Genomic DNA, 26,289 nt, shown 5'->3' on the forward strand with positions numbered 1-26,289 from the left:
GAATCACTCCCGTTATACATCCCACAATTTATACAGTCATAGACCAAAAAACCCTCCTCATTATCCAAGTTCTGGAAGGACCTTATCTTAAGGACCTTATCTTGCTGCTCATCCTCCCTGTGTCAACTGCCACCATCCCCTCCCCATCTCCAGATATCATCTTATTTTTTTTACATGCATTGCTACTATCTGTGTCCATGCTACAATCTACAACAGATTAATTTCTGACCTGGAAATTCTCAAAACCAAAGATATCCAAGATTCCCACAGATTTAAAATTTTCTTTCCCTTTGATCTTTGAGTTAATTTTTCCAATGATCCATGAGAAGCACTGTGAATAAAGGGCCATGGCAAGAGAGTCTCTGGAGTCAGTAGCCTAGGAGCAAATAGGGAAGAAGACATCTTAGCACTTACCATAGTCATGCATGATGAAAAATGAGTTACATCACTTGAAAAAGAACTAGTAAAAAAATAGTAATGTTTTACAAGAACCAAGCTGAACTCAGAGTGATTTAATGGATATGTCTATTAAGCAGTCTTGGCAAAATACAGGAGTAATTTGTCATGGCTTTCTTCTAAGATGTTTCTTCAATTGCAACTTCCCAGTCTTGTCTACAGCCCTACTAATTCCTGCTGGTCTCCCATCCAGCCACTAAGCAGAGCAAAGCCTGCTTAGCTTCCAAGCCAGACAAGGTTAGTACTGCCATCTTTTGAGACAACTGAATGTGGCATATTATTAGGTGCCTCATGAAGTAGATAGACATAACCAGAAAGACTTCAGGATCTGAACATGATTACTAGGAAATGAATTGTTAGGAGGAAAGACTGAAAAACCTAGTGCCCACACTCCTCAAAATGAACTGCTTCTCACCAATCAAGCCTTCTCATTCCAACGAAGACCAGTTAGATCAGGGGTGTCAAACTCAATTTCATTGAGGGCCGCATCAGCATTGCGGTTGCCCTCAGGGGGCCGGGTGGGTATGGCCTGGGTGGGCGTGGCCTACTGGGTGGGCATGGCTAGAGTGCGTATGGCCTACTGGTTGGGCATGGCCAGCTCTACATTGTTCACATCAAGGGTGCCTATGGGGGCCTGGGCAGGAGTGGGACAGATCTGAGGGTCTCTGGCAGGAGGAGGGTCTCTGGGCCAGGGCCAAGGCAGTGGGGGCCATTCCCTCACTGTTTCCAGGATGTCTTTGCGGGCCACATGAAACCACTTAGTGGGCCAGATCTGGCCCCCGGGCCTTGTGTTTGACATGTCTGAGTTAGATTAAAGTACTACAAACTGAACTCTAATAAAGGAGAATATTTGTAGCTCAGGGTTGACATGAGGGGTCCTTGGTGCTCTCTGAGCTTGCTTATTTTCTTGCAGATGTTTCATTACCCAATCTAGGTAACATCATCAGTGCTAGACCAGCACTGATATTACCTAGTCTGCAAGAAAACAAGCAAACTCAGAGAGCACCAAAGACCCCTCAAACTGAGGTCTTTGGGTATCTATTTTTAATTGAAAAATCTATACATTTAGAAGAATAGGCTAGTTTTCTCCATAACACACAAAGCTTTCAGGAACAGAACCTTTCCCAAATATGCTACTCAGTTGCTCACCCCTCCGTTGCTATTTGTTCATGTAAGACTTCATAATTACTTCTTAAGCCATTATTTGTGAGAACTAAGTTCTAATCTAGATAGCTCAAACATCTGTCACTATTGTCTATGTGTGTGAAAGAGGCTGAAGATATCCATAATTTTTTTTGTCCCCAAACCTAAAGGATCCTAGGATCCTTTTTCACAGGAAGTCATAATTAAGAAACACATCACAACTATTCTGAAGTCTAAATGTCATATGGGAAGCAATATATACTTACTATACTATTATAGAATGTTAAACAAAAGAGCCTTGGTGGAGCAGTGGGCTAATGCCTCCTTAAGTAACACCAGCTGCCTGCAATTATTGCAGGTTCGAGTCCCACCAGGCTCAAGGTTGACTCAGCCTTCCATCCTTCCGAGGTAGGTAAAATGAGGACCCAGATTGTTGGGGGCAATTAAGCTGACTTTGTAATAATGCCGCTTGGGGTGTGTGTGAAAGCCCTAATAAGCAGGCATATACATAGAATGAAGGCTACTGCTAAGCTTGTAAGCCGCCCTGAGTCTTCGGAGAAGGGCGGGATATAAATGGAATTAAAATAAAATGGAAAAAAGAAGTATGATGCCTTTAAGAGCTTCCCTCTACTCCTTCCAATTCATTGGTTCCAATATATGAAAGTAAAGGAAGAATTGGGCCAAATTATTTGACATGTTTCTAACTAAACATTATTGAAGGTATATGGGGGACCAGGTCAGGATAGCTACATATTCATCCTAACATATATTTAAGGCCTCAGCCAATTCTTTTAATGAAGTAGTGGTCAGACTGCATAGTCATTTAACATCTCAGTTACATCTTTCAGATTAGTGCCTGTCTTTCCACACCCAGCAGTGTGACACAAGCAGGGGCAGCAGAGACTGACAGCCATAGGCATTCTGTCAAAGCCTTCATTGAGTTTACTTAGCTCCTTCTGCTTGACATACTCCAAATGTCAAAGTTTGGAATGGTAATGAACTTTGAGTACAATGGAAGCTGACTATTTGACAACAGCTGACTGCTGTCCCTGGAGAAAGAAAAGGGGCATTTAGAAGCAGGAAGCCTAATTAGCGAGGGAAGGTTACCTTTACTATTACGATCCCCAGCTTCCTCTTTTTGTATGAGTCAATGATGGGAAGAGTTATGCATGACACCCTCTTGCTCATATTCATGTTCCATACGAGCACTGAAGCTAGACTTTGGCATTTTTGGAGTCTTAGTTTTTCAATGCAATTAGTCCATTTTAAGGAGCTAAGTGTGAGTAGGTGGCTAGACTGAGAAAATGAAAAAATACTCAAGAAGGCAATGATTAAATATTTCCATATTTCTGTCAAGCAAACTACGTGGACATGTTTATAAATCCACCAGAAGTCAAGCTTGACTCAAGAAGCTCTTGATTTTCATCCTCAGGTAAAGAGCTAGAGCTCATTCAAACCTTAAAAGAATTCTCTGACTTCCTAATGAAGTATTTTGGACTTTTTTTTTTACAATTTACAACACGTGCAAAATAAAATCTCCATTTATTTCATGCAACCTGGAACCTCACAAATATTAGAGCCACAAGACAGTGGTCCATGTCCAACATTGCCATGCTGTATATTAATAGGAAGCTTTTACCACCTAGATGAAAGCAAGCAATATTATTGGGGTCCTGTTGCTTTAGAATAAGGCCAATGATGAGAAAGATGCATCATACCATATCCATACTGATTCTCAGCCAATACCTAAGCAGAATTTTTTTTCTAGTATAAATAGGTTGCATCCTATAAAAAGAGTTTTTACTAGTGCAGTTTGCAAGAGTGAGTTCTGTAAAATCCATCTATTAATTTTTTCGTAAGTGTTGTTCCACATTTCCTCCCTTACATTGCACAACATCCATGGCAATGGTCCTCTTAACAAAGCTGATTAACCCATTATTTCCTCCATTCCAATACCTGCCTTTATTACCCAGGCTTATTCTTAATTCGGGAAGCACTAAGAATATTCCAGGAATCCTTCTCTTCTGAGAATAAGTAATATATCATCATATCAAGGGATTCCTCGTGGCGTTTCCCTTTAATACTGACAGGAATGCTGCCATCCAGGGGCAATATACCTTCATAACAAATATGAACTGCAAAGCAGCTAATTACTAACTCACCTGTTCCACAGTGAGGGGAGAGCTAATTTCTTCCCCTCGTAGAAACATGGATCTTTGAGTAAGTACTTCAGACAGCTGAAAGGTGTCCAAGCCAAGCAGCTCACTGACATTATGCAGCACTAGGAGACAGGACAATTGAGAACTGACAATAAGAGATGTTACTTCTCTTTCTGATAGTAAGCATAAATTACACAAATGTCTTCACAAAGTGGAAACTAAGCAACAACGGTGAAGATCTTATGCTAAGAAGACTTTATTAGTATGTGACAACAGCTCTGAAATATTTACTCTCCCAAAACATCATTGAGAGATTGTTGTTCCTCAAGGAGGAAAACCCAGAATACGGTTACTTGGCACTCCAGAAGGGAAGAAAGTTTCTCCCAGTAATGTAAAGTCTTAAAGACAAACCCTTCTTTTCCACCTAGGTGCTAAAATACCCTATTCATTTGCTAAGCAACTAAATGAAAAAAGAACATTGGTCTACAGAGACAGGGAAGCACATTTAACAGATTGGTTAGGCAACATCACAAAGGCAAGATACATACATATACCCTTTCATAAACCAAGTAGTTTGTTCTTTTAAATTGTGTTACACTGGAAAATAGCTGCATTCCTGGGAATTCATTTACCTGTTAGCAATGCAGAAAAATACAAAAAAGCCATAATAGTCTACTTGCTTAATTATTGCTATGCACCAAAATTATAAGGGAAGAGCAGATTCCAGGTGAGGATTCATTCACAATAAGCATCACGTACCAGTTTTTGTGGTAATCTGAGCTCCTCCAGCAGTCATGAACTCAATGTTTCCAAGTTGTAGAATGCCAGATATAAGTTTGAAGATGTCTCTGATCTCTTCAGAACTGAATCCCATAACTTCAAATGCAGTCTGTTCAAACCACATTCAGAATCATTATGATAGCTTCAAGAAGCCAGGTGTTTCTGTACAGATAGCTACTAGTACTCTTCCAGTTACCTGACACTATTATATTTAAAAAGATTATGCAAAGTAGCACTGGAAAAAAAATCCATAAAGGAGAAATCACAATAAAAGCCTTGCTGGAATAACGGCTCTTACTTTGGTCTCAGATGATAATTCAAAAGCTATGCTAATACATTCATCTTCTCCATAATGTATAAAGAAAGTTCTCTGTACATCTGTGCATCCTCTATAAAGAAGTTCTTTGTACATTCTCTGTAATGATGTTATAAATTAAAGTTAGATAGCCAAATGCACTTAGTAGGAAGGAGCACTACAGTATGTAGTTAAATTTACTTTCAAGAGGTTTAAGGAATATGCTATGTAACTCTCAATTGTGTGGAATGGAATCTTAATATTTCAATAAGTATTATTGAAATAATATAAGTATTATTCACATGTTCCTAAATTCTTATTGCAACATTTATATTTCTTGTAAAGAGCAAAGATAAGTTATAATATAATCCTCATGGTATATAGGGGTACCAATTGATTTCCAAGTATTATGGCCAAATAGTAATTGATGCAGTAGTACAGTCAATGTACAACTTGCTTCCTTGAATAATTCTTAATCCTTAGCAACAAACTGCCAGAATATACATTTGAAATTATCCTTAGAATAAAGGAAAAGGGAGAAAAAATATCCCTCGAAACTTTATCCTTTTGTTCTCCTTTTTTTCTTAAACTGATTCTCAACATTTTTCAGTTACATAGGTAGCAAACAGTCAATCAATAAATATGTCATGCTGCTCCATAAATATTACAATCTGATCTCAATTTATTCAGCTAATTTTTTTAAAAAAAAACAACAACACACAACACTAGCAATGGTATGGCTTCAAATTTTGGGATTCCAGTGTTCCTGATTTTTTCCTGGAGATAATACTTGAGCTTCTACAGGAATAATAATTACAATAGAAACTGATCATAACTGCATCTTATTAAGTGGAAGATTCATACTTAATGGTTTTTAGATCTGCAAGGGAACTGTAATAAGATCCACTTATTTTTTGAGGCATTTGATTAGAATAATCTCCTCCGAATCCCTCCGTTTGTATGCCTGTTTCTTGTCCCTATTCCATTCCCTACTTTTGATATTCAGCATCTATGCAGGACTTTGCTTTTAAAGCACTCTATAAATAATAAATGCCTGATTATTTTATCTCACTTTCCCCACCTTGAAAAATAGTATCCAGATTTTTGCAGACTAAATGATTCCCTTAGATATTTCCCCCAAGTAAAAGGAACAGGCATGATAAAGCAGGCATTCAAGAAACAGAAAGACAAAATACTGGTGGGAAGATGAGCTTTGTCTTCAAATTACATTACTTCAGTCTAAATAGACTCTTAATTGTCATTAAACAAAGCACATCATTATCAGGCACCACATTCAAGAATGCAAAACCCTCTTGGCCTGTGGGCATTTTGCTCCCCCCAAACAATCTGTCTTCATGAAAAGACGTAACTGGTCCTTTTTTTTTTTAAGTGGCGGCAGAGAAATCCATCCATCAAACTTTGCCCAGAGTCAATGAAGAGACTTACCATAACCTTGCTAAACATGTCTTGGTCATCCAGGTCCTCGTTGATTGTACAGCCAGACTGGCTGAGGTATCGATAGTTCTTGGGTTCCAGCAAGTGGAGACCTTCTGTAGAAAAGCAGCTCCCAGAAGGAGAAATAGAACAATTAAGGACCAGAGTGAAAAGGCAGAGAAGAGATGCAAAGGTAATGGAGATACAGAAAGGAGACCAGCAAACATGAGGCAAAGGCAAACATTAAGCAGCTTGCTTTTTAAAAAAATATATATATATTCTGATCCCCAAACTGGCACATATTAACATTCCCAGTTTAACCCTGAAGGATGAAACAAAACACACAAAACAGTAGACTGGTTAGCCGTGCATGTTAAAGCACTGCTGAAATAAATATCTTGCCTGCAGGGAAATAAAACTGATGTAGAGAAGAGAGGATGGTCAGGTGTTCCACTCCTGGGGAAAATACACTTATACGGTCGCTAAAAGTCAACACCAATTTGATGGCATAAAATCAGTCCATCAGTTAAGGTGTTCCTCTGAGCAAAAGAAAGAGTTGATAAGATTCTGCTTATGGGGAAAGCATTGTTACATATACATGCATGAAAGTGAGACAAATAGCTTTCTTTGGTTTCTTTTAATGAATACCAGCCTTGGGAGGACAGCATCTTCAGTTTGAATGTACATTTTTTTTCCCGGGCTGGTAAATTCATCTGGGAAGGGGATGAATTTTGAGTGAAAAGTCTTTGTGGTAGATCAGACATGTCAAACACAAGGCCCCGGGGGCCGGATGCGGCCCACGAAGTGGTTTCATGCGGCCCGCGAAGCCATCCTGGAAACAGTGAGGGAACGGCCCCCACTGCCTTGGCCCTGGCCCAGAGACCCTCAGATCTGTCCCACTCCTGCCCAGGCCCCCATAGGCACCCTTGATGCCAACGATGTAGAGCTGGCCACGCCCACCCAGTAGGCCATACGCACTCTAGCCGCACCCAGCCAGTAGGCCACGCCCACCCTGGCCACACCCACCCAGCCCCCTGAGGACAACCGCAATGCTGATGCGGCCCTCAATGAAATTGAGATTGACACCCCTGTGGTAGATAAAGGAATTATGCATCTATTCTTGCTGCAGTTGCTCAAAATGTGACTTGGTGAAGCTGCCTTCCCTTAAGAATGACACGTTTACCTTCCAGGTGAGAACACCATCTAAACTAACCTCTATCTCATAGGCTACAATATTTTCCAAGCACTTAATTGGAAAAAACCTCTAAACCTACTTATTGGCATGCTAAAAAATACAGTTGCAAATCTGCAATGCCTTCCTGATTATTCTGTCAGTAGAATCTCCATCAGAGGCTGACCAGGGGAAGAATCAGATCTTTTTCCAATGTTTTTTCCCCCCATCATTGCATATTATAATACTAATTTCAGTTTGATTTCCACAGTATCCTATATTTGACATGTGCTTGAGGGATATCCATAAATAATGCTGGGACATGAGCCTTGATCATGAACTCTTGAGATCAGCTTAAATAATGAATTTTAATGTAAGTCCACAAATAATCCTAATAACATTTTCCTGTTACCGAAGCAACATATTGTTTTTCCTATAAATCTACAGCTATGCACGCATGTGCGGGGGAACCTTTACCTTTTACCTATGGTTAATATAGCATATTAAGATGGAAACAGGCTTTCAGATACATTTATCTGAACATATTTATGAAGACAAAGCAAAGCAATAGGAGAAAAAGGCAACTGAGAAGATATAGCAGATTACTGTAGCTGACAGACTCATTCCATCTTTTTCAGGAAAAGAAGGGAATTCTGGGGGGGGGGGAATCAACCTTCTCTATTTTTCTAATTCCACTTAAAAACCAAGCAAGCATTGATCTTAGTTGCTATATTTGCTGACATCAAGATGCTATAATCAGACCTGATTATACATTGGTGAGTCTATGACTCTATAGGATTCACAGAGAACTGGTAGCCAATCAGTTCTGCCTTTCCTAGCCAATAGCAGAATGCAGAAAACATTCAGCCAATCTGTGACGGCTTGCTGGCTAGTAACAGTATCTTGTCTGGTCCCTTGATTTGCATACCTAAACATATTCTCTCTAGTAATAGCTGCTTGGAATGGCATGTCCTAGGACCTAGGTCAATGGACAGAAAATGAGTGACATGGGGATATTTTGAGAACTTTGGTCATTGCTCAGTTTTGGTATACTGTAATGCAATCAGTGGAGGAGTAATCCCATCTCACCACTGGAACTTGGAACTGCACCACTGTTTAGGAGAGCTAAGATGGGAAATATAATCAGATGCAATACTATCACCAGCCCTCGTAGCCTCTCAGGTATCGTGAAAAACTTAAAATAGAAGCTGGATTGACAAGTTTGAGGCTCCCTTGCTTTCATTTCACCTGCAAGAAGAATGAATTACATAGAAACGGTCCAGAGTGGTGATGGGATCATCATCTTGCTTAGAGACATGGATTTCCTTTGACCTTGGATAAAGGCTCAGTGGGTTAGGACGCTGAGCTTGTCGATCAGAAGGTCGGCAGTTTGGCGGGTCGAATCCCGAGTGCCGCATAGCAGAGTGAGCGCCTGTTACTCGTCCCAGCTTCTGCCCACCTAGCAGTTCGAAAGCACGTAAAAAGGCAAGTAGAAAAATAGGGACCACTGCGGTGGGAAGGTAACAGCGTTCCGGGCGCCTTTGGCGTCTAGTCATGCCAGCCACATGACCACGGAGACGTCCTCGGACAAGCGCTGGCTCTTCGGCTTTGAAACGGAGATGAGCACCGGCCCCTAGAGTCAGAAACGACTAGCACGCATGTGCAGGGGAACCTTTACCTTTACCTAAAGGGGGATAGGATGCTCTCTAGAACATTCTCTGTCACTGGTGGACTAGATGTATGCCTCTCCTTGCTCCTTTGTGCAAATTGGGGACAGGTAACTTTCTCAATCCAGGAAATTGTTAATGTCTCACTGTAGGAGGGAATGATGCTGCTGACCTTGTAGGGGCTGTGGTGCAGCCCCTCCTAACTAAGGTGAGGTCCTCTCTGGATCCAGAGCTGTTAGAACATTACTTGGCCTCCATACTTCCCTTTTCGCCAAAGGTTGATGATATGGGGGTCAGGAGTCAACTGTGGTGCACTCCAAAGGAAATAGATTACGTGGATGCTTTTGAGTCAGGCTTCAAGCTTGGAACATGGAATGGAGACAATATGGGTTACTTTTGTCAGGACCTGGATGAGAATAGCGCACCCAGTCTTTTGAACCTCTCAATGACCTTTGATACCATCGGCCATAGTTTTCTTCTGGATTGCCTATGGGAGTTGAGGATTGGATGGTTCTGCTTTTCCCCTTCCCCCAGTGCCTGATTCTAGTGACTAGCAACAGGGAAGGAGAAATTGGCCTGGTAGATATTCTCTTGTAGGGTGCCACAAAGGTTGGACTTCTTTCCTCTCTTATCCTCTAGCAAGATAGAGTGTCAAGGTTGAACTGCTAAGATGCTTGCTAATCTCTATAGCTGCTCAACTTGTCACAGAAACAGGGAGAGGGGGAATCTGGGAAAGAAACAGGAGTTTCAGGAAGCCGTTCATGGACTGTGAGAACCAAAGTCATCCAAAGCAGGTGTCTGGCAGAGAAGTGGATCGTTCCCTTAACAAACAGAAAGAATGTGATTGGCCAACGTGAATACATGGTGAGTGGGGGTTAGGAAAAGCTATTGGTAACTAACCAGAACTTTGCACGGGAAACTTATAGTTGATTTTACTTCTTCAGTGACGGGATGTGTATTCAATAAAAATTATCTCATATGGTACCTCAAGGCCATGGAGTTTCTTTAATGTTGAATTCGCCACTAGGAAGATTGACATAGAGTTACTGTTTATCAAGATTCTCTGTCTGCTCCAGAGGTATTTCATTAGGCTATATCTGAGGAAACAAGTCTATAACCTGAGGGAGGGTTTTTCCTTCTGGGACTTACTGCTCCTGCTAGAATAGCACTTATAGGTCATGGTGCAACTATTGTTGTTCTACTTGGAATGGAAGGACCTTACTACATTGATTCAGTCTTGTCAGCAGCTATCTAAACTAAAGGTCCCCAACCTTTTGGGCACCAGGGACCAGTTCCATGAAGAAAGATTTTTTCATGGACCAGAGAGTGCGGGCATCCCACAGATGGTGCTTCGCTTGTTTGTGCGGACTGGTTGCTGGCATGCCGCAGCCCGGTACTGGTCCATGGACTGGGGGTTGGGGACCCGATTTAGACTACTGCAACATGTGCTACATAAAGACTATTTGGAAGCTGCAGTTGGTTCAGGGTACAGTGGCTCATATTGTAACTGGCACTTGCCAATAGGAACAGATTACATCAATGCTGTAATCCCTACACTGGTTATCAATAAGAATAATGGCCCCAAAGCCCTAAAAAACCTCTCAGTTTTGAAATATTTCCAGAAGGCAATTACAGTGAGAGTCAACTGAATAGCCACTGGGAGGCTGTTCCAAAAGACCAATACTGTCATTCAAAAGCAGCACCACTGAACCTTGCCACCCCCATTCCCCAATGGTTTCTTCCAAATAGAATTGTGCTGGTTGCAGTGGGAGAATGTGAATCTGTAGATCATTTGCACCAAGTCATTTGGGATTATTGGTTAGCACCGCCACTTTAAATTGCATCCACTGCATAGCAATCAGCACCTTTGGGAAATACTATTACCTCTTTGATCCCCGCTGACACCAGCTAATAATGCATAGAAGATATGATAATTACGTTCTCCTGGGTTCTGGTGAACCACTCTGTTCTGTAAAAGGAAAACAGAAAGCAGTTAGCATAAACTCAATACACCTGAGTAACACTCCCAATATTTATATGCACCAAGTTTGGGTGTTTTGAGGAAAATGAAGCAAGTTGGGTTCACAGCCTTTTTACTTTACCACCAATACACAAAAATCCTGAATGGTGTCCACATTTTCTTCATTTAAATGGGCAGATATCCATGCAGGAAGGAGTAAGGGTGTGGGTCTATACATATGTTGTATATAGTATGCTAGCTGTGTGTCATGTATGTGTTCACTTTTGAGAGCGGGCAAACTAAATTTCATTTTTGATGTGTGCCGTTGTACCCACAGTAAAAAAAAATGACAACAAAGGTTATTTTATCTAAATTCCACATCACAATCATGGTCTGTTATTCTTAATGCCCATTCCTTCCCTGTTGTGTATCAAACTAGGTGCTTCATTAAAAGTAAACAAAATTTTGCATCTTTGGTAAAGAATGAAAACTTGCACTACCTTTCATGAAAATTTTCCTACGGTTGTACCTACACAACAGCGGCTGTAAAGCAGGTTGGTTTGTTTCGGTGAATGTGTTCATGTTGCCTCTTTGCTTGTTTCATCTAGATCAGCATTTTGCAACCTTAGCAACTTTATGATATATGGCTCCAACACCTAGAATTCCCCAGCCAATTTGCTTGCTGGAGAATTCTGGGAGTTAAACAGATATCTTAGTTGTTAAGAAAGTTGAGAAACACTGATTTAGTCATTAGTCTCTGCCTGCCTGACTGCAAGCAGAAGGAGAAGTATTTTAGACTCTCATATGCTTCCTTCCAGAAAACTTTCCTGTGACTTTTTGAGTCCTAAAATAAAATGCACTGGAAATGAGGAATGCCTGAATCAAAGCAGGGTGTAGCTGTACACACTGGGCATCATTAATACAACAGAGAAGTTGGAAAAGAGAAGCATGCTCTAAAGCTTGTTTCTGAGATGATAAAGAACTAATTAGAAATGAAGCTAAATACAACATTTGCCAATTGCCAGGGGCATAACCTAGTTTTGCTGCGAATACTTAGTGGTGCTAGATTCGGTATCATCCCCTGGCTGCTTCTGCATCATTCATATCAAGAGGAGTGTTGGGAAAACTAAAGAGAACAAACTTAACTTACCTTTTCCAGTAAATCTGAGCAAGAAGTTAAGAAATAAATGTCATTAAGGCTCTCTTACAAACATATTCTCTGATAGCTGGCAAATAATCTTGGAAATGAATATTATTGCACCTAAACATAAGAGGTGTTTTGTTTCCTAAATCTAAGGAGTTAAACTTTGCTGAACTTTGAAAAAGAATAAAGCAATTGATGGAGAGCTGGGAGAGTTGCATAAAAAGCATTTATAGTGTAATCTCTCTGCCCTCATTTATGGATTTTTCAGAAGGCTACCTCATCACTGCCATCTATAAATTAACTGCACAGATGATTTATTGGTTCCATTCTTTTTTTAAACTAGAGGTGAGCAATATCTGAAGAGCTGCCATTCAAGTTAAGGATACAGTCTGTGACCCTCCCTCCCTGGATATGTCCATGCTGGGAAAAATGTAGCTGGATGAATTTGCCAAAGCGGCTAGAATTGTTGTTATAGACTGTCTTGGCATTTCCAAAAGCTTCCAGGACTGGGCTTTAGTGAAAAAAAGGAAAATTAGATTTGTTTGGCAGAAATATTAGATAAGTTTACACAGAATACATTTTTCAACAATACAAGCCTGGTTGTATGATATAGAGACCATTTAGATGTTGACAAAACTTCCGCTAAAAGAAAGTTTTTAGTTTTGAAAACTGTAATGATAACCTCAAAACTGCATGATAAAATTTGTGTGCCATGTTCCTTACTGGTCCTATAACTAACAGAAGCAGAAAGAGTATGCAAATATTCTTAATTTTACACATTGTACATCCTTTCTTAGGGCAGAAACGTTCTTGTTTTTAAAGTGTCTTGTTTGGTGTTTCAAGTCCCTGGGACAATTTCCCCAAAGGAATCTCCCTACTGGCTGCAACGCTATCGCAGGAAATAAGAAACTTGCCTTTTTTTAAAATTATTTTAATTCCATTTATATCCTGCCCTTCTCCGAAGACTCAGGGCGGCTTACAAGCTTAGCAGTAGCCTTCATTCTATGTATATGCCTGCTTATTAGGGCTTTCATACACACCCCAAGCGGCATTCTTACAAAGTCAGCTTAATTGCCCCCAACAATCTGGGTCCTCATTTTACCTACCTCGGAAGGATGGAAGGCTGAGTCAACCTTGAGCCTGGTGGGATGCGAACCTGCACTTAATTGCAGGCAGCTGGTGTTACTTAAGGAGGCATTAGCCCACTGCTCCACCAAGGCTCTTTCCCAGAGCTCCTGTGCAACAGAGCACACAAAAGGGAGGAATAAAAGCTGTACCACTGGAGTGTATGCCCCTGATACTGAGGATGTCAAATGTCTTCATTCTCCTGATGTGGCTCTTCAGAAACAATCTCCCCGTTGCCCGCCCACACATAGGAAGCTCCTTTTACCTGCTCTCCAGGATAGCTTCCTCCACGTGGGCTGTCTTCTCCAAAGCAGAGCTACCCAACGAGAACTGGCTCATGGCTGACAGAAACTTTAGCAGCAACTTGGTACTCTCTGTCTTTCCTGCTCCACTTTCTCCACTGTTAATAGACAGCCCAAGACAAGCAAATCAAGGAATTCATAATGGCAAGAATGAGTCTGAGGTTTTCACCCATCTTTCAGTACCAGAAGTGGGACAAATTGGGAAGGAGCCAGCAGCTTGTGGCCTCATTACTTCTCTCACCTGATCAGAATGCATTGGCTGTCATGTCGCCTCCAGAGGCAGCTGTAGCACTCACTGGCGGTGGCAAAAATGTGAGGGGGCAGCTCCCCCAGGCAGTGCTGTCGATACAAGTCAACGGCGGATGCATCGTACAGCCCAGCAATGGGTTTGTAGGGATTCACAGAAACCAAGATAGAACCGATGCTTGTCTGAAAGGGAAGGGAAGGAAGGCAAAGCAATTCAGTGTTTTTATGTTTTCTTAAAAACTGATAGTTTGGAAGGAAGTGTGTTTTGTGAAATTAACAAGGTAGCTGAATGCTAGTTTGAAAGAACGTAGAGGCATTGGAAGGGAGGGAAAACGTTAAGGTTTCTGCCTTTGTTTGCTCTTGGAAAAGAGATCTTAGATTGGTCTACTGCAAGTAAATCCTGAATGGGAGATCTCACTTGCATTTTCCATTGTTATTGTATGGTAGGATCCAGCAACCTTTATCACAAAAGCTGTAGAGGGAGAGGGGTTGTTTGAGATTAAAGAAAAACCTTACCTGAATACTTAATACAAGTGGTTACTCTGGTATAGAAAAGAACCAGATGGACAAGTGTGTTTCTGTGTACACATACGTGTATAGGTGTGAACAGGCCTTGCCACCCAGCAATCAACTCACCCAAAGCCTGGTGTATTACCGTATGTGACCTCCAATTAATTCTTCAGGAACCAAGAGAAATTGGCACACATGCTACTATATCAGCTTTCCACAGTTTTATGTTCCACAGTTTTCTAACTAGAGGTCCTACCAGCGCAGCTTAAGTTATAAAATTTCCCATATTCTGTTACCACATTTCTTAATATAGTTGGCAGAACTATGGGTAATTATGCAATTAGACTGTACCCTCGTTGCCTCTTTCGTGTTACATAAAGAATAGTGAAGTATCCAGAAGTCAGGCACCCCAATCAAGAAGAAGAATAAAGATTTGGATTATTAAGAAAAAAAAGAGAAGCCAAGAAAGAATAAAGAGAAAGCCTTCTTCAGACTTACAGAATATCAAGTAATGAAAACAATGATTCACTCTCTTGTTTGCTTATGGTATTAAAAATGTAACTGCAACAAAGCTAGCAGTTATTACAAGTGTATTTTAATGTTTTTCCATACAACCTTTCTTAATATACTACACTCAAAATACATGTGACTGCAACTTTCATCTTCCCTCAACTAGCATGGAACTCCTCTTTACCGCTTGAAAAGATATTCTCATGTTATTCAGCACACTTTTTCCACTGAAATATAATTTTAAATTAAAGATCTCAACAGGGAGCAGAACAGGACATGAAAGGAACACAGTCCACAATCAGCCTCATGCATTCATCCTATGACCAAGTCATGAGTGGCAACTTTCCCTATTAAACTAAACTATCTTCGGACTCCATGACAGTAGTCATAACTATGGCCTAAGTACTTGAGATCCATGATATTTTTCTTTAAGTTATGCTAACTTCATTAAATCTGAAACAGTCAAAAGTGTTCTTCTAAAAGTGCTCTGGGATTCCTGAATTAAGAACATGATATGCACAATAAATCATAATAAAAGTCTCTCTTATTCAATTAGCATTTTTAAGAAAAAGTCTGCTTGAGCTTAAAAACTGCAGCAGGGCACTCCCTACGCTACAAATATCCTTCTCAGTTGTTTTGCAGAGGCAAGCAAACAGTGTTCGAACAGAATCCTTGATTAAGCTCTCCCAGAGATGCAGAACTACTATGACGAATTTTAGATGCTCCCCTAGCCTTTATCTTCTTGTAATGGTACTATGGGGGGATCATGATAATGAACATGTTTCATTATTTCTCCCAGGCAGTTTTTAACATGGAAATTACCACTTCTGTTCAGCTATGCCCCATAGTGGGAAAATACATTGAGATTCTGATGAGAGTTGAGCAAATTGAACACCTTCTGCATAATATGTAGCTTGATCTATAGAACCAGCATGGATTCAATGGTGAGCTTTTGACCAGGAGGTATTTGGGCTTTTAAAAAAAAATACATCAAAAGCTATTATCTGAGAATGGAGATTCCATCATTGACAGGGGAGAAATCAATGGGTGTAAGTGGAAACAATATCTTGAGTAAAATGTTAAAGGATGAAGCCTTGTCAGCTCATTAAAAAAAGGAATGTAAGAGGGTACATTAAAGGTTTCTAAAAATACTTTGTTGGAGGAAGCTATTAAAGTCTGCACAATCTAAGGCAATAGATATATCTAAAGTATCGTAAAGACCAGAATACAATATGAACTCATTAGCCAAATTCAGGATGAAGACCAAAATGTCTTCTTTAATAGATAAAAATATAGTTTGTACAAATCTGCAGAATAAACCTTTAGAAGCCAAGAATTACTTTTCAAACCAAGATCTTCTTAAGGACTACTGCTATCATACATGTTTTTTATTGAATGTTTCATGAAAGGTGAAACAGGACACATCTTCTATTTTTAGGATCTCATCCTACTTCCTCAGAAGCAGAATCCACTGGAACTGAAAATGGGGCATTAGACAGAAAATGTTAAGAGGAAATTAGTGTATGTGTGTCTCCATAGTCTCAGGGGTGTGTGGTGGCCTAGTGGTTAAGACACTGGGTTTGCTCAGACCCAAGCACCATGTGACAGGGTGAGCTCCCATTCTTGCCAGCTCCCAGCTCCTGCCTACCTAGCAGTCCAAAAGCATGCAAATGCAAGTAGATAAATAGGTACCACTTTGATGGGAAGGTAACAGCGTTCTGTGTGCCTTGGCATATAGTCATGCTGGCCACAAGATCACAGAAGCATCTTTGGACAACTCTGGCTTCCCTGACTAGGAAACGGAAATGAACACCAACCCTAGAGTCAGACATGATTGAGGAGGAAAACCTTTACCTGTTACCTCCATAGTCACAGCAAAGAATGAAAGCCTCATGCCTATAAATGTTTTAAGAATCAGGTAGTGAGTTCTAATATCCCATTACTTTATTTTCTTGCTCTACATGATACTATTTAAGAGATAAGACACTCTAATAGTCCAGTTGCTTTATCTGGAATGTTGGGGACATGTTAAGGATGCCTTCAAAATGTAGTTACTGCGGCAAATATGAACGTGGTCAAACTCCAATGTGGCTTAAGTAACTGATGCAGTTGTTCCCTATGACTCAGTCCAGGGTTACCAGATGCTCTCTTCTATTCTGAATTACGGTATCGTTGTATTTTTTTTTCAATGGTCAGGAAAACAAAAGTAGTATTTTTTGTTTCTCAAGAAAGCTTACAGATATCTAGGAAGGCTCAAAAGCATTGTGTAAAGTAGGATGATGATGAAAGCTATGATTCTGCTTTGTTTGGAAGTGTGTCCAAGTTCATTAAAAAAAAGGGACATTTTCCTTCCTCAACAAAAAAGACAGAGGGAATGGCAGGTAGGTAGCGCTGGGTGATTTTTTTTTTATTAGGCATGCCAACCATCGCAAACACTATAGTAGACTTCTCTAATTCCAAACCTGCTCAGCTGTGTACAAAAATTGGAATGCTTCTGAGTTATCAATAAATATGAGAAGTTTCAACCCTCCAAGATCTTTGGAGTGTTTTTTTTTAATCAGACCTGCAACATTTATGATTTTGCTAATCTTATTAAACACCTAAAAAGCTTGTTCCTTTTAATGTCACCCACGACTAGTTCATACATTATTCTTCTAGCAACCTCTGGTCCCCAAGATGACTAAACACCTGGGACTGTTTAGAAAGAAATTCCCCCTTAAGCAAGACTGGCTGATCACCAATGATTTTCCACTACAGTGGTGGTTTTTTGAACTAATAAACTGTTCCACCTTAGGAAATGCAAGCACAATGTATTCAAGAAGTGCGCAGTTACACGATTTTTCATACATCTTGTAATTTTTTCCCTTAGAGAAATGACTAATAGTAAATAAAAACTATTTTTTTTAAAAAAAAATCTGTTAATTTTTTTTGCAGTTTCTTTCCTCTAAGGGAAGATTTAGATTTGCCTTTACCCAAAAACAAAACATAAAAACCAACAAAACCCCCTATAATGTTTCCTCTGGCTTTTTAAAACAAAAAACCTTTTGCATAAATATTCACTCTGGCTGATTCCAAGTATTACAGGACTGCTAAATGTTATTTTTTTAAAGACACCTAGAACTGCTGCCATCTTTCTTCCTACTAACAAAAGCAATAAATCGTGCAGTGCCCCCCTCCGCCCCCCTTCATAGCACTGCCTGGCAGGGCCAAGGAAATGAGCAATGTAGTGATCTCATCTCATTATGTGTAGAGCAGCTGGCATCAGATATTACACACACAAAATGCAACACACAAGAAATGGATGCAGATTCACCTCTGTAATTCTATCTGGCCCTTAGACAATGCATGTGGAGGTTCTGAATCTGAAAAGAGCATGATGTAAATATTGTTATTCTCATTCCCTTTCTGAGGGAAAGGGAAAGGAAAAAGAAAAGAGCAGCAGATAAATCAAAGCTTTAAAAGCCGGTGGATTATGAGCTCTGGACTGTAAAGAACTTTTGCTTAGAGGTGAGTGAAAGTCCAATTGTAAGATGGGTGCAAATGGTAAAAAACAAACAGGTTAACACTAGACAGCATAAAACATTATTTGCAAGTCCTTTGCTTGCTCAAAAAGAAGATGCTTCCCAGAAAACAGGTCAGTTAATTGATCATTTAGTGGAATATAAAATGCCTTCAGTCCTTGTTGCCTTAGTAACCGTTGCGATGCAACAGACTTAAGATCTACATTTCAACATCAGAATTTAAGAACGCTTGTGCACAGGTAAGAAGATAAGGGAATATGCCTCATCCCCTTCCTTGCGCTCCCAGATAATTTCGCAGCCATCTTGACCCAGAATTTACCTGCTCCTCGTCTTCCATCCATATTTACAGAAATAGGTAGGAATTGGATGTTTAACACCAAAAGAAGGAATTAGATGGCAGACTCTTTAGATTGCACTATGGGTGTCATCCCTAGGAATTCAGGAAAGGGGTATGTTATGTAAAAGCACTTTTCTTCTCTTTGCAAATAGAAAACTAAAGTTGGGAAAGAAGGCTGAAATCTAGCATTGATATGAACATTTATGTTTGTGTTTCAACTTACATGCAGGCTGCATTTTTTTTAAACTTGGGTAGATACAGTATTCAAAAATTCTGGTATTTGATTCTATCTGACGGATTGTCATGGCCCAGTTTTACTAAGAAGCTGTCCAAATATTCTCAGAGGTCTCTAACCCAAGCTTCTGTGCTCATGACCCAAAGACATTGAAGCATCGAAGCACACTTCAGAGAGTTATGGTTCCTGCACACCTGGATGTCAAGTCAACCTATCATAGGATGAGGATACAGCCATGCAGGTAACTTCTCTTTTGAGGATGTTGTTTAGCACTTCGTTAGAGAGATTAGCAGGGCACCAGTCTAATTTGTTCACTCACATAGATGTGGTTCTGCTTGTAGCGCTGGTGCAGATTGAGCAATATGGCAGCCTCATGCAGGTCTCCCAGCATGGACATGTCCTCCACACCTTCTACACTTGACCGATGCATTGGCAGAATTTTTTCTTTGGGCAGAGAGGCCCATGGATAGCAGAACACCTAGTGGGAAAGGAAAGATTGCATTGAGAGATGCAAAATGACCATATGTTCTGGATCAGGGGTAGGCAACCTTGTCTCTTTTATGACTTGTGGAGTTGAAGTCCATGAGTCATAAAAGAGACAAGGTTGCCTGCCCCTGTCCTGGATGATTGTCATCTGCTGAATTAGATGTGATAGTAAAGGACCTGTGTTAAATTTGTACATCAAGAGCAGGTAGGTCAATTAGTAATCACATGCATGCTTGCAAACATTCAATTTCTTGTACTCCCACATCCTTTAAGCAAACCTTTCATATGGTACCCCTAAAAAGAACTTCCAAGCAATCAAAATTAAGAAAATCACTAGAGTAATATTAAAAAAGAATCAAGTTCAAATTTAGAAGTCAGAGAGAATGAAGAATGCAGGCATCAGTACACTACCATTTAAAGACAAAAAACACCACAGTACCAACCACTTAAAACTATCAGGGATGGAGCAAGTACAATTTCTTTGGGGGGGAAAACTCCATAAGCCAGGTACTGCTGCAGTCAAAATCCTGTCTCATATTCCTATCAACTAAACTTTTTAAAGTAATGGAATAGGAAATGGAGCTTTTGATGCTGAACACCTCTGCAAAAGAATCCTGCTAGTCCATTTTGTGCTTGTTGCACAAGCACAAGGGTAGCCCTATACAGAACATTTTATAATAATCTATTCAGTAATGAGCAAGAATTAATTTGCTTGACCCACTGTGAATAAAGGCCACTGACAAATTCTTAAGGATAGCAACATATGGCATTTTCTGTCACCCACATCTAGCCCACTAGGAAAGGCAATCTATGCCCATTATTTTCTGCTATACAACAAAAGTATTTATTTTTACTTCTGCTGATTCCAATCAGCAGTTCTTCTATTGTGCCCCAACTACACTGGAACTGGCTACTATATACGGTACTTGGCAGGATCACCCTCTCTGTTCCAGTCATTGGTTAACTGTCCTCTGGCCATTTTCAAAAAAATACTTTCTAGGCCTTAGGACAGGAAAATAGGCCTTAGCCCTTAGACTTATATACCACTTCACAGAGCTTGATAGGATTTCTCTTTTTTTTTTATCAGTCCAGGAATGGTAAAAAAAGGTGGGGGACTTCACCAATCATGGTTAATGTGATCCAGATAAAACACTAACCTGTCTGCGTGGTGGAAAAACAGAGGGAAGGGTTGAAATGTGGAAACATGCTTCTTAAACTGGCTTCCTTATCACTGGTTTACACACAGCTGAAGAGTCCAGTGTAGAAAAGTTTGGATTGCTACAGACTGTTCTGCTCTTGGTTCATGCTTCAAAAATGTAAATGTTGTAATGGATTGTCAGTTGCCACAGGGACACTGTATCAAACTCCTGCATCTCCATCTTTGATTCTGTACTAGTAAATTGCTAACATAAAAAAATATACACTGAAAGCATATCCATCTTTCTACTGCTCTTTTAGCAAGCCTCGTTGAGATGCTGTAATGGCAATTAGGTCACATTAAAAAATAACTGATCTGCATTAGGTCATCTTATCTTATATACGCAGGAAAAATGCAGGCCTCCCTTCCCACTACATCAGAGAGATTCAGAAGAGCAAGCATTTGCCTAGAGAAAATGACCAATTCAAGGTATTAATGCAGAATTATCTCCAATTTCAAACCTGGCCAGCTGCAGAACTGCAGAACTATTGTGAATGGCTTGAACGCTTCAAGAGCCTGCCCCAGTTGGCTAAGGTGTGTTGCCGTCTTTACTGAGAACTTGTGTGCTTTGTTTCAGGGTCAAAGAGTTTAATAGCAATTCAGAAGAATCAATTTGCAAGTGAGAATGGGGAGCAAAGTCTTAAGAAAAATATGCCTGTTCAGGCAAGATGACATTACTCAACACTTGGCCATCCTAGGCGGTGCATGTTAGGAGGTATCAGTTGAGTCTCCCAATGTATTTTTTTAAAAAAAATAGCTCAAATGGGCAAGGGAATTATCCAAGAGTACTTTCTTAGTGGTTCATTAAAGTCTTAAATTTCACTTACCTCACCATAGTCTGAAGTGAAGAGCATGGAGCCATTAGCACAGGATCCAAGAGTGCAGGGCCGCATATAATCCAGTTCCTGCAGCCACACACGTGTTCCCTGAAACCAATCACAAGAGACTTCAACCATATAGTCTTCATCTGTCTACATTTGTACATCCAAGGGAGATGGGTAGTTCAGAAATATGATATATATGTATGTGTGTGTGTATATACATATACATACATACACATGCACACACACATTTAGTGATCACACTTGCTATTGTTTCCTTTCTTTGCCAATCAACTGCAAAAATATATCATATCCAGAAATACTTCAAGTGTGCATATTCAGCAGTAAGTGCATGAATAAAACATGTAGATGGCCACCACAAAGGGGCAGTCTTCCCTTCATCTTGTAAATAAGGTAGTATATATGCCTATAAGAATTAAGATCAACAATTATAGATGACTGATCCTTTCACTTTTGTCTTTTTTACTTAAACTGCTTTCATAGGAAAGCTGGCTGGACTGGCACTCAGGATGGCAATCATTATAGTCCCTCTCAGAAGACTTTATGTTTAGCACTGTGACAGAAAATTCTATCCCATTCAACTCCCCATCTGTCTACAAACAGACTGGTATGTGCATATTGTGTGTGTGTGTGTGTGTGTGCGTGTGTGTGCGCGCATGCGCGCGTGCGCGTGCAAACTTTGTTATAGCGACTGCTGGAACTGGTAACATCTCACCATATATATGACAGCTGAACACTGTTGCCTACCAGGGTTAAAATATCTCAAATTTCTATAGTCTGCATGGATCCCCAACATTATCCTGCAATGATAAACTATTCAGTCTGCCTGATGCAGTTTAGACTGGTAGAAAAGAATCCACATTCTTCATTCTTAAATTTCTTTTCAAGCAGTTACATTGCAAACACTGTGGATGGCACAAAACTTCACTTTGCCTTTATTTCAATACAGTAGTTAACATTTTCCCATTCATCTCAGGCACATATAAGAGTCTCCCAGCCTTGCCCCACATTCAAAGACATTACTGAATTGTGCCAAAAGCTGTCACCAGACCATTAGAATAAACAAGCAAAAGCAGCCTTTGTGTAAGAATCACAGTATCTTGATATGTAGTATCAGTGGTGGGATTCAGCCAGTTTGCACCACTTCAGCAGAACCGGTAGCTAATTTTTTGTTGCCCAGGCCCAGAATGGACTTCCAGAAGCAGCCATCCACACAGAGAACCAGTTGTTCACGTATTTGAATCCCACCACTCTGTAGTATGGAACTGGATTTAGAAAATGGTTTCCACCCATTTTCAACACCCCAAGATTTAATTCTGCCTAGATTTTGCTCATTTGTGTTAGCCCTAAATGTGAGATTCCCAGGCTCAAGTTTCAATCAATTTTTAAACTGTAGTGTATACCATTTCCCTCTAACTCACTTCATCAAGTCTTATGAGACTAAAAATGCTATTTTATGTTTCCTAACATAAAGACAGCTGAAATTATCCTCTCATGTCCTTAGAGGAAAGCGTGATTCAAATGCAATTCATTTTTAACCATTTTACATACAATCCTGATTTTTCTTACATGGAGATTAAGTACCATGAAAATTGGCAATGCTGTAGTAACTAGAAAAATGTTTTGTGATAATCTCAGAAGTTATTGCTGGACCCATCCTGAACCCTCAGCTCACAATAATTCCTCACACAAACAAAGGGTCTAACTTGGCTAGGATAAAAGTTCAAACTGATCAAATGGAGGAGGACAAAAGGACAGGACAGCCAATTTACATAACAGATACCAGAGAGTGGAGGTCTCTTGTCCTATGAGTAGGAAGAAACTGAGAGGAACTCAAGTACTTCTAAAAAGTGCCTGAAATAAACAGGGAGACAAGGGGCTGCAAGACCTCTTTCCTATAAAAAGGGGCATGTATTTTTTTAATATAAATTTTTATTGCTTTTATATAAACATATATTTAAACAAAAAAATATACATATAAAAAAACAAGACATAACATAAACAATACAATCAACAAAAATACAACAAGAATACTTAGCTTCCGTTATTCCTAATCTTACTAATCATTTTCGGGTGACTTCCTCGAGTCCCCCCTATCTGCGTTTGTTCATTAATCATCATTAGCAATTTCTATTTCATAATTTTAAATCGTATTTAATATCTATCTATATTTAATTTCTTATCATTTAACAATCATCATTTCATATTGTCCTTAATATTAAACATTAAACTCTAAAACTACAACTTATAAACACTTCCAAGTCCATTTCAAACTAGTTGATATAACAATATTTCTTCAAATAGTCCTTGAATTTCTTCCAGTCTTCTTCCACCGACTCTTCTCCTTGGTCACGGATTCTCCCTGTCAGTTCAGCGAGTTCCATATAGTCCATCATTTTCATCTGCCAGTCTACCACCGTTGGTATTTCTTGTGTCTTCCAATTCTTGGCTATCAAAATTCTCACCGCTGTTGTGGCATACAGAAAGAAAGTAACATCTTTTTTGGGAATTTCTTTTCCGACTATACCCAATAAGAAGGCTTCTGGTTTCTTAATAAATGTATTTTTCAAAACTTTCTTTAATTCATTATAAATCTTTTCCCAGAAGTCTTTTACTATGGGGCAAGTCCACCACATGTGGTAAAAGGTTCCTTCTACAGCTTTACATTTCCAGCATTTGTTATCATATGTATGATAAATTTTTGCAAGCTTAACCGGTGTTAAATACCACCTATACATCATCTTCATCATATTTTCTTTCAAAACATTGCATGCTGTAAACTTAATACCCTTTTTCCACATCCTCTCCCAGTCCTCAATCATAATGTTATGCCCCACATCATTAGCCCAATCAATCATCACTGATTTCACTTGTTCATCTTCTGTGTGCCACTCCAGCAATAAATTATACATCTTGGAAAGGTTCTTTAGTTTTGTATCTAACAGTAACGTTTCCAAATTGGATTTCTCTATTTGAAAACCTCTTTTTTTATCCATTTTATACACTTCATTCATTTGGTAATATTGAAACCAATCATCAACCTTATCTTTCAACTGCTCATATGTTTTTATCTTAAATTGGTCTCCTTCTTGTATCAATATATCCTTATATTTCAGCCACTTGGTTTCCATATTTGACCTTTTCTGGGCCTTAGCCTCTAACGGCGAAATCCACCTGGGTATTTTACTTTCTAACAGGTCTTTATATCTCATCCACACATAATCAATGACTTTCTAATTATATGATTTTTAAAGCCTTTGTGGGCATGTATTGAAATCTGTTTTTTACTCCTGAGAAAAACAAATCTTTTTCAGTCAACCCAGCCGTGTGTGTGTGTGTGTGTGTGTGTACACATAAGTGTATTGCTATTCTTTGGGGGAGGAGGCATAACTAAAGCCACAGTAGCAGTAAACGTTTGTTTTACCCAAGGGCTAAGCACAAACCACTTTTAAGAAAATGAATTGGGACAGTTGAATGCTTAGTAGTTTTAACAGTTTTGCAATAACAAGCCTGGAACCGAGAAGTGGCATTTGGGGAAAAAGCTTTAGCAGCCTCTCTGTGCCGCTATCTACTTCTTTGCTCACAATGACCCAACTTTTGTTATCAGAAAAGCCTGATCTATTTGAAGATTTTTGTGGAAATTTTTCAAATGGAGGCTCAAGGGAGGCCATTTTGTGCCCTCTGTGGTCCATATAAAAGTTAAAATCATGGCTAGCTCTGTACCATTGCTAAAAGAGATTTCATAAGTTTTCCCCCCATTTGATAGGAAATCAATAGAGAAAGGATTGATAGCAAAAACTGCAGCAGGGGAGAAGAGGGACTGGTTGAGAGCCAGGATACCACTAAGCAATCATTGCCATGACCCCTGCCTGCTTTATGCCTCTCCATAGTGATTGATACTTATCACCAAAGAGCTACTGACAAGATGCAACAAAGGCAATTCCTACGAAGTCATCTCATAGTCTTACAAAATGCTGAAAGATCACAGAACACTGACTCAGAGCTAAAATGTAATTTTTGTTTGTTATAGTTTATCCCTGACCTCTCTGAGTCCTTTGTGCACATGGCAAGCTAAAAAAAAAATCCACTAGATAAATGAACGGGTGAATATTAGGTTTTCCCCCAGTGAATGATAAACTATAGGACTTTTTGAAGTATGTGGTCTTTGAGCTAATCTTTCTATGGTAAAAAAAATTATTAGCCATATCAGCCATTATCAGGCATAGATTTTATCAAGAACAACTTGACTTCCTATTCTGATCAGTCTTAACTTTGCTGCTTTAGATACTCATTTTTATAAAGTCCTCCTGTATCAGGTGCCCACAAATGATCAAGAATCAGGATTCTACCTTGGCTACATTACAAAACTTTTAGTAATTTAAGTAACTTACTTATTAGGTAGCTTACTACTACTGCTACTATTATTATTATTATTATTATTATTATTATTATTATTATTATTATTATTATTATTATTATTATTATTATTATTATTATTGTAATAGTAGTAGTAGTAGTTACATTAAATAGCTACAATATGGGAGGGAGTGGGAGAAGCCATAACTTCCAGATAAGGGTTGAATCAAGTTTCATCAAATGCATATTTTGATTGATCCAGAGGGCCATAAATAAGTAATAGATACATATAAACAGAAATTAGCTAATGGAAGCAGATGTGAGATGCAGCAGGTGGAAGAACATCCACTCAAAGCACAAGAGGAAAGAGGTTATCTGATCTCAAGAAAGAGGCAGAATGGGTGGTGGGGGG

General features: G+C 39.5%; 1 protein-coding gene across 1 annotated transcript in view; it reads right to left on the reverse strand.

Moving 5' to 3' along the window:
• Window positions 1-26,289, reverse strand: part of LOC308659413 (unconventional myosin-X-like) — a 107,176-nt gene that overhangs the window by 50,193 nt on the left and 30,694 nt on the right. The window contains exons 2-12 of the mRNA XM_081312988.1: window positions 21,507-21,605; window positions 19,315-19,473; window positions 13,878-14,065; window positions 13,600-13,734; window positions 12,596-12,720; window positions 12,216-12,229; window positions 10,990-11,074; window positions 6,280-6,383; window positions 4,518-4,647; window positions 3,762-3,880; window positions 230-376 (exon numbers count right to left, since the gene is read on the reverse strand). Coding sequence (XP_081169114.1) covers window positions 230-376; window positions 3,762-3,880; window positions 4,518-4,647; window positions 6,280-6,383; window positions 10,990-11,074; window positions 12,216-12,229; window positions 12,596-12,720; window positions 13,600-13,734; window positions 13,878-14,065; window positions 19,315-19,473; window positions 21,507-21,605 — 1,305 coding nt within the window. The remainder of the gene's footprint in view (window positions 1-229; window positions 377-3,761; window positions 3,881-4,517; window positions 4,648-6,279; window positions 6,384-10,989; window positions 11,075-12,215; window positions 12,230-12,595; window positions 12,721-13,599; window positions 13,735-13,877; window positions 14,066-19,314; window positions 19,474-21,506; window positions 21,606-26,289) is intronic.

The sequence above is a fragment of the Vipera berus genome, assembly GCF_964194415.1.
Source record: "Vipera berus genome assembly, chromosome: 1".
NCBI classification, from domain to species: domain Eukaryota; kingdom Metazoa; phylum Chordata; class Lepidosauria; order Squamata; family Viperidae; genus Vipera; species Vipera berus.